Source organism: Falco cherrug, chromosome 3, assembly GCF_023634085.1.
Source record: "Falco cherrug isolate bFalChe1 chromosome 3, bFalChe1.pri, whole genome shotgun sequence".
NCBI classification, from domain to species: Eukaryota; Metazoa; Chordata; class Aves; order Falconiformes; family Falconidae; genus Falco; species Falco cherrug.
This window is the reverse complement of record NC_073699.1, coordinates 115987332-115996179: the sequence shown is the minus strand read 5'-3', so window position 1 is coordinate 115996179 and position 8848 is coordinate 115987332. Positions and strand designations below refer to the sequence as shown.

Below are 8848 nucleotides of genomic sequence, written 5' to 3'. Positions count from 1 at the left end.
TTTCAGACTCCTCTGCTAAATCATTAATAGCTCGTCAGCCCCAGCAGAGATCCCGCACCAGCACCGGAGGGTTTCTGGGACTCAGGCAGTGCCTTACCCCGAGTGGCAGGAGCATTTCTTCTATTTTTCTATTATTTGCCTTACCAGCCTCTGTTTGCTCATCTACCTGGCTGTGCCATGGCTGGCTGGGACAGCCTGGGGGCACAGCCACTGTGGGGGCCTCAGTGACAGCCTCATCCTCGCTGGCTAATGCCCCAAGCCCATCTGGCCCCTTCTTAATTCTTAAACTCACATCCAGGCACAGCTGTTCCCTGTCTCCATTTCCTTTTCTCACTCTGGACCAGGGACTGCAGCTGGGAAGGTGATAAACAGCACAGACCTGGGGTGTGACCCAAAAATGCAATTATTTTATGAGCAGGTGACCGATGAAGCCAGAGGTCACTCCAACCTCAGCGCTTCTGAGGTTTCACTTTGGGGAACAGGGCAAGCTCACTGCAGGACAAACCCTGGCCCCTTCCCTCTTTGGGGGTAGCTTTGGGGGTCCAGGTTTCACCAAAGCAGAGCAAAAAACCAGAGGGGAGGATGTTCCATTTAATACCTGCCTGTCCCCATAGCTTCTTTGGGTTGCAGGCAGAGGGTTGACACTGCACCTGTGATGGAGCTGCACCCCTCAAATCTCTGAACCCCATTTTATAGCAGCATTTGCATGGGATACACAAAGATGGTTCAGCCTGGACTTCAGCCCTTCCTACAGCCTGAAAGGCAGCCTGCAGAGCTTCAGCAAATGCCGTGACCGTGCCTGACACCGGGCAGCGGGGATGCAGCGGGAGCTGGGGACCAGCAGGGAAGGGACGAGCAGGCAGCGGGGGCCGGGAGCAGTGACGCAGCAGCCTCTGATGCTGCTCAGTGTCTGGCAGACGTGTGGCAGGGCTGGCAAGAGCAGGAATGTGACGTCAAGCACAAAGGATGGGGTATTTTTGCCCCCCTAAGGAAAGCAAAGCTGCCTCCAGCCCACGTGGGACTGGGGTGACATCTACCGCAGGCCTGGACGTGCCTCTGCCTGCAACAGATTTAGGCTGGGGCTTTTTTTTTTTTTTTTTTTGGATTAGGCTTTTTTTCCTGTCTGGGGGTGGGATGAGACCTTGGCACCCAGTTCCTATCATCCCTTTTATCCTCTGCTACTCTGATGTGAAACACAAGCAGGCTTTACCCGATGCACCTACGTGAAGATGCAGCCGCTGAGCATGACATCCCGGCAGGAGGAACCCCAAAAAACAGGCTCCTTGTGGGGGAGCAAGGTGGCAGCGGCCCCCTCCTGCTCCAGCCCCCTCCCTGTGCCATCTCAGCCCACTCTCAGCTCTATTAATGCTGTCTTAAATGATAATGATGTTGGCAGCGACACTGCAGTGACAGCCATGCAACCAAGGACATGCTGTCCTGGTGCCACCTCCCTTGTACCCCAAGACTGGGACACCCCAGCCACAGCCCCGGGGGGGAGTGGGGGCTTCCCCCTGCCCTTCTTCCTGCCCCAGGCTGGCAGCTGGGCCACCAGTGTCCCCAACCAGCACCAGCAGCTTCTCCCAGGGGCTGCAGACATGAAACCAGCCGTCCCAGTAACCTGTCCCAGTCCAGCCTTTCCCTCAAACCTTCCCAGTAAATCTCTCCAGTATCCTTTCCCAGCCCAGCCTTTCCCAGTAAGCCTCCCCAGCCCAAGCCTTTCCCAATAACTCCTCCAGTAACTTTCTCCCAGTGCAGCTTTTCCAAGTGACCCCCCCTGTAACCCTCTCAGCCTTTCCCATTGATCCCCCCCCCTCCAGTTCTGCATTTCGCAGGGACCCCCCCCAGAAGGGAGAATGTTTTTTCTGCACCGCAGACTACTAACGCCACCAGGCCAGTGCCATGCTAGGACATACCCAGACCAGTGCTGTGCCATACTGGGCTATACAGAGGCTGCTACCATGCCGGTGCCATACCAAGTCTGGGGCCGGTGCTGTACTGTGCATAGTGAGCCCAGGGCTGTGTTGGTGCCGGTGCCATGGTGTACTGTGCCGTACTGAGCCCAGGGCTGCGTTGGTGCCGGTGCCATGGTGTACCACCCCAGGGCCATCCTGTACCATACTGAGCCCTGGGCCATGTTGGTGCCAGTGCCATGCTGTACCATTCCATACCAAGCCCAGGGCCATGTTGGTGCCAGTATCGGTGCCATGCCATACTGGGCCTACTGAGCATGGGCCTGTGATGGTGCTGGTAACTGTACCGAGCCATACCCAGCCTGGTGTCATACTGGGCCAATACCAAGCCCAAGCATCCCCTGAATGCCAGTATCATACCAAGCCATACTGAGCCTGGCGTTGTACTGGGCCGTACGGAAGCTGAGCATCCCCCGGTGCCAGTGTCACCCTGGGCCATACCGAGCCCGAGCATCCCCCAGTGCCGGTGTCACCTTGGACCATACCGAACATCCCCAGGTGCTGGTGTCACCCCGGGCCATACTGAGCCTGAGCATCCCCCGGTGCCGATGCCACCCCCACCCCAGGCCATACCAAGCCTGAGCATCCCCCCAGTGCTGGTGTCACCCCGGGCCATACTGAGCCTGAGCATCCCCCGGTGCCGATGCCACCCCCACCCCAGGCCATACCAAGCCCGAGCATCCCCCCAGTGCTGGTGTCACCCCGGGCCATACCGAGCCCGAGCATCCCCTAGTGCCGGTGTCACCTCGGGCCATACCGAGCCCGAGCATCCCCGGGTGCCGGTGTCACCTCGGGCCATACCGAGCATCCCCGGGTGCCGGTGTCACCTCGGGCCATACGGAGCCCGACCGCCCCCCCAGCGCTGTACCGCACCGCCTCGGGGTCGCGCCCCCGCCCCGGGCCGGTGCCGCTGCCGCTGCGGAGCCGCCCCCGGCGGGGCCGAGCCGCCCGCAGCCAGCGCCGCCCCCGGGTATATATAGCGGCCGCGGCGCTGCCCCGCTCCCGTTCCCGTTCCCATGGCGGCGGCGGCGGCAGCTCCGGGCCCGGCTGCCTGCAGCGAGCAGCGCCCCGATCGCGGCGGCCCCAGCAGCAGCAGCACGGGCAGCACCGGCAGCAGCACCGGCGGCGGCGGCGGCGGCAGCGGCAGCCCCGGGTCGGTGGAGCTGGCGGCGGCGCGGCGGCGGCTGGTGGCGGCGGAGGGGCGGCGGCGGGCGGCGGCGGAGCTGGAGGGCCGCGTCCGGCAGGTGCACTGCGCCCTGCGGCACGCCGAGCTGCGCCTGGCCGCCCGCGCCGAGGCCCTGGGCCGGCTGGGGGCCGGCGTGGCCCAGGCGCAGCTGGCGCTGGCGGCGCAGAGCCAACGGCTGCAGAAGGGGCTGCGCCGCCGCCCCCGCCCCCGCCCCGCCGCCCTGCTGGCGGCCGCGCGCGCCCTGCGCAGCTGCGTGCCCTGGGCCCCCGGCCGCGCGCGCGCCCCCGCCGCGACCCCCGCCCGCCGCCTGCCCGCCGCGCCGCGCAGCCCCGCCTAGGGACGGGGGGCACGGGAGGGGGGGCTGGAGGGCGGGAGGGGTCGGGGCCATCTGGGGGACCCCGTGGTGGGGGGCGCCCAGCAGGGTCTGGGGTCTGTTTGAGGGTCCCGGGGAGCCCGATGAGTCGGGGACCGGTGGTCCTGGGGGCATCTGCAGGGGGTGGGGGGTCTGGCAGACCCTGCAGGACCTGGGGGGCCCCATCGTGGGGGGTGCCCAGCAGGGTCTGGGGTCCGTTTGAGGGTCCTGGGGAGTCTGATGAGTCGGGGACCGGTGGGGTTGGGGGTCCCAGCGGGATCTGCAGGGGGTGAGGGGTCTGGCAGACCCTGCAGGATCTGGGGGGCGCCCAGCAGGGTCTGGGCTCCTTTAGAGGGTCCTGGGGAGTCCGATGAGTTGGAGACCAGTGGGTCTGGGGGTCCCGGGAGGATCCTGCAGGGAGTGAGGGCTCTGGGGGACCCTGCAGGATCTGGGGGACCCCATGAGGGGGTGGGGGGGGGGGGGGGCAGTAGGGTCTGGGCTCCTTTAGAGGGTCCTGGGGAGCCTGGTAAGTCAGGGACCGGTGGGTTTGGGGGTCCCGGGGGGATTCTACAGGGTGTGAGGGGTCTGGGGGAACCCAGCAGGGTCTGGGGAATCTGATGGGCTGGGACCTGGCAGGTTTTGGGGTCCCAGAGGAATCCTGCAGGGTCTGGGGGACCCTATGGTGTGGGGACACCCAGCAGGGTCTGGGTGCCTCAGTGCTGGCCTGAAGGGGCTGGTGGGGGAACACCCCATGGGGTCTGGGGTGTTTGGGGTTCCTTAGGAGACCCTGTCAGATTGGGGCGCTCCAGGGGACCCAGCAGGGTCTGGAGACCTTGGGGTGCCCTGAGGAATCTGGGGTGTGTGTGTGTGTGCTTGAAGGACCCTGCAGGGTCGGGGCTCCAGGGGTGTGCAGTGAGCTGGTGGACCGGGTGGGGGGACCCAGCAGGGTCTGGGAACCCCTATAGGGTTGGGAGACCCTGTGGAATCTGGGGTGCACAGAGCCCCCCGGCAGGGTCTGGGGTCCCTGTGGGATCTTGCCAAATCTGGGGGTGTTTGGAATCTGCTGTCAGCACCCCCAGCCCACTCTGGGGTCACCCCCGGGCCAGTGGCAGCAGCTTCAGGGCAGCCACTGTGGGGCAGGGCCCCTTGGCTGCCCGAGCCCCGCTGCCCCCCAGGGTGGGGGGTCCCAGAGACCCTGGGCCAACAGGACAGTGGTGGGACTGTGCCTCATGCTGGGGTTCGGGTGCAGCCTTCACATGCCCCTGTGCCAGCCTCGGGGGGGGGGGGGGGGGGGCGGAACGAGCAGGCTCGGTGTCACCCCACTGCCACCCCCTGGATGGCGATTTTGGCTCGGGACTGTGCACCCCCGCGGGGGCAGAGAGCAGAAGAGGACTGGTCCTCACCGGAGCGCCGCACACCGGAGCACCGCACCATCTGCCTCCCACCGAGCTGGATTTTGGGGACTGCTTTGATGATTGATGGAGCGGGTGACACTCGAAGCCTCCCGGTGCTTCTAGCAAGAGGCTTTGCCCCCCATCCTCCTCCGCCAATGTCACCCTGCAGCAAAGCCTGTCGCTGTGCACTCCGGAGAAGGCATGAGGAGGTGAAGGTGGGCTCAGGACAAAGCACCCCTCTCTGGGCAGAAGGGTTGTGCTGTCCCCTGGCACCGCTGTCCCCACCAGCCCTGAGCCGGCCTCGGGATGGAGGGCTCGGACCCGACAGCATCACCTCTTCCCAGCCAGGAGCTGCAGCGGTTCAGCCGGCAAAGCCCCTCACCAGCCTGCTCCTCCACCGGCCACGGCCACCAGCGTCCGCCATCCTCCGGGCCACCAGCGTCCGCCATCCCCCGGGCCACCAGTGTCCTTCAGCCAAGCCACCGACAGGGTCTTGCTTTGCCGTGCCAAGCTTTCGCAGTGGCTTTCCCTGGAGGCTGCATGAATCCCTCCTTCCTGCCGGAAAACCATAACTCACCCCCCTTATTTATTTTTAATTTAAAAAAAAAAAAACCCAAACACCTCACACCCACTTGATTTGGGCTGGGGGGTGGGGGGGGTGGGGGGGTTCACTGACTCATGAATGTGCTGCGACTACCTTGGTGTGAGACAGCAGGTCTGTTGTGTAATCCTCGCTTCTCGCCTCTGCGCCGGCTGGTGCTGCTGCCTGTGCTGCCTGCACACGAGCAGAAGTAAACTTTGATATATTTTATTCATTACACGCGGTGTCCTTAAGTGCTGGCTGAAATATAACCAAGAGGGTGATTAGAATGGGGATTAGCAAATAAGCCCTGGTAATGGCATGTAATTAATACCAGAGTGGATTGCTCTGATTATTGACTTCTTCCCTCCTCCAAATGTGTGGGGATGTGGAAGATGCGTTGGGAACTGCCGGTAGCGGAGTGTCCCTGTGGGTGTCTGGGGTCTGCCAGGCACCACAGCTGGATGGACACACACACACACATGTACAGACATGGTCTATCCTGAAAAATTTGTACAAGGTCACAAAGAAGGCACAACTTGCACGTGAGTGCCTGCAGAAAATGGGTGGCGGAGAAATATTTGAGCTACCAGCGTGACTTTACTAAGGTCATGTGCTGGGGAGGGTTGGAACTTTCTCCTATTAATCCTTGTTTTCAAACAATTATTTTTGGGTTTGTGTTACTCGGTGTGGAGCTCACAGATGCTCTGATGCTCCCTACCTCCTTGATGTTCCCTAATTTCTGCCCTTTCACTAAATTGCTGCCTGCTGGATTTTTTTTCCATGCGTGCACAGCCGTAATCCCAACCAGGAGGTGATTCCCCAAGCCGGGTGAGGAGTTTGCTACTAATAGCAGCTTACAGGTCTCAGCCAGGAGAAGGGACACGTTATCTCTCCCAAGCTTTCAATTAATAGTATGAAATGCACAGCTTGGGCTTAAATCCCTTGCTTTTTTCCCCTCCCTGGTGATTATTTGCAAATCAGCTTTTGACCTGATTAGAGCAGAACCTACTTAAAGGAACTGCAGGGAAAGACCTTAAAAAAAAAATATGAATCAACTTCATTAAACCAGTAAGACCAAAATCACGGAAAATCCTTTGATGCAGTGGTTCCTCCCTACCCTTTGGTCTCGGCGAGCTTACAGTCTTGTCACACTTTGTGTTTCTGCAGTATCTTTAGCTGGAACACCACATCCATTCCAATTCACAAGCTTATTCCCATTTTCCTACCAGATGGAGGAGGCTGATGTGGTCAGCGAGGCCAGGAGGGTCGGTGGAAGGGCAAGGAGGAGATCCCAGGTCTCCTCACAGCTCCATCCTGCAAAAAAGTGCACCTTTAGCTGAAATAAGGATACCTGCCCACTCTGGAATATGGTACTTGGGATCTCAAGGGGTGGGGAAAGGCAGTTAGGGTCGCCCCATCTCCCAGGGTGGTGTGTGGGGAGGGCAGTCATGGACACATCTGGGACCTGGGTTTCAGAGTGGAGGAGTAACAGCAGCTCCCCAGGCTGCTGCTGCAGTGAGAAGTGGTACCTTTCCACGAAAAAGAGTAAAAAGACAATAAAAGCTGGTGCCAGAGTCCCGTTACATGGTGGCTGCTCATGGCTGGGATGACGCCCTCGTGGGATTGCATCTGCTGCATGGGAGCAGCCATTGCCTCCTGCATCCGGATGAGTCCCTGGGCCGCGGTTTTGGGCAACGTCTCCGCAGGTAAAGCACCATCCAGTGACTCCTGCAGCAGCTCCTGCAAGATGCTCCCGCTCCCCAGCCTGCCAGGGCTCTCCGAAGCTGCTGCAGCGAGCCCAGTCCCCAAGTTCCAGGCTGCCAACACGGCTGTGCTGGTACCCACGCATCCAGGTGGCTCTCTGGGTGGACAAGCTGGTCCAGCCACCAGCCAGGAGCCCCCTGCAATGCCAGGTGGGCATCCTGGGTTAGCTTGGTGGGTGACCTGGCCCCATGCCCCCCTCCACACCCCGTACAGCACAGGAGCCCTGTGCCACCCCCAGCCGATGCTGTCACGGGACTGCTCGTGCGTGCTGGAGACAGCAGCAAAGTCTTGCTGGAGGGTCCTGGGCCTGTTTGGGGGCGGATTTGGGGGGAAAACCCACATCACCTCCTGTGTAAGGTCAGAGGGAAAACGGAGCAGAAGCCGGATCCTCTGGTGCCTGCTGTTGGGAGCATCCCTGCATCCCCTGCCCAGGAGCACGGGGCTTTGCATAACCCCGCTCGCCTTCCTGCCCCCCTGCCAGCAACAGCGTTACATAAATGGCACTGACACTTGTTGGTTTTATGAGATTATTTTGGTACAGACTTTCTGGGAAAAAATAAAACTAATGTGGCGTGTTAAAACCTAAACCCAGCTTCTCTCCTTTCCACCGATAATTCCTTTTGGGCTCGTTGCTATTGAGTGTGTTGGTGTGCGGCGGGTGCCAGGGAGGGTACCAGGGGTGCAGGCACCGATGGTCCCCAGGGCTGAAATGCCTCTGAGGGGCTGGCGTGAGAGGGATGGAGGGGGGACACAGAGGGGCCGGGCGAGAGGGATGGAGTAGGGGGACACAGAGGGGCCGGGCGAGAAAGATGGAGTGGGGGGACACAGAGGGGCCGGGCGAGAAAGATGGAGTGGGGGGACACACACAGAGGCAGGGCGAGAGGGATGGGGGGGTGACAGGGACAGAGCGAGAGGGATGGGGACACACACAGGGACAGGGCAAGAGGGACGGGGGGGGACACACAGGCATGGAAAGGGGGACAGAGGGGGGACACAGGCAGGGCAAGAGGGATGAGGTGAGAGCGATGGGAGGGGGGAAAGGGACGGGGCGAGAGCGATGGGAGGGGGTACAGGGACACCCCCGAAGCTCCCCGGGCCAGCTCGCAGGGCGCGGGTGGCCGCCGGGGCGCGCAGCCGCTCCCTGACGCAGCCGCAAGGGGGCGCTGCAGGAAGCGCCTTCGGCGGCGGCTGCCCGGGCGGCTGGGGCGCGGAGCCCGGCCCGGGTGTCCCCCGCGGGGTGCCCAGCCAAGCCTGGCCTCCCCCCCGGCCTCCCCCCAGCTCTGCTCTGCCCTGCCCTGCAGCACCCCCAGCTCCCCCCAGCATCCCTCCAGCTCTCCCCAGCATCCCCCCAGCTCTGCTCTCTCCCTCGAGCATCCACCTAACTCTGCCCTCTCCCTGCAGCACCCCCCAGCTCTCCCCACCATCCCCCCAAGCTCTGCCCTCTCTCCCCAGCATCCCCCCCAGCTCTCCCCTCCTCACAGCCCAGGTTTCCCTGCACAGAGCTGTATTAACACTTCGATAACATTTTCTCCAGCCCTCCTCCTTTGTCTTCCTGGGACACCCCGGTCTCCATTTCATGCCCTCCTCCTCCTTCTGCCT

General features: G+C 62.1%; 2 protein-coding genes across 7 annotated transcripts in view; one reads left to right on the top strand and one right to left on the bottom strand.

Moving 5' to 3' along the window:
- The window catches only part of LOC114017499 (uncharacterized), a 39265-nt gene that overhangs the window by 29526 nt on the left and 891 nt on the right, over positions 1 to 8848 (bottom strand). Inside the window, exons 2-4 of one of the 6 annotated variants that reach the window (XR_003562585.2) lie at positions 7015 to 7386; positions 6603 to 6799; positions 4435 to 5743 (exon numbers count right to left, since the gene is read on the bottom strand). Coding sequence is in view for 1 of the 6 variants with exons in the window: in XM_027813723.2 (XP_027669524.2) it covers positions 5596 to 5743; positions 6712 to 6799; positions 7015 to 7699 (921 nt within the window). In the remaining 5 variants the exon portion in view is untranslated. Of the gene's footprint in view, positions 1 to 4434; positions 5744 to 6602; positions 8509 to 8848 lie in introns of those variants that run through there. The other 5 variants (XM_027813723.2, XR_003562584.2, XR_003562588.2 and 2 more) reach the window with 5 other exon arrangements.
- TRNP1 (TMF1 regulated nuclear protein 1) lies at positions 1110 to 4438 on the top strand. Its single transcript, XM_055704814.1, has one exon. The coding sequence runs from the start codon at positions 2987 to 2989 to the stop codon at positions 3491 to 3493; it is 507 nt and encodes a 168-aa protein (XP_055560789.1). The 5' UTR covers positions 1110 to 2986; the 3' UTR covers positions 3494 to 4438.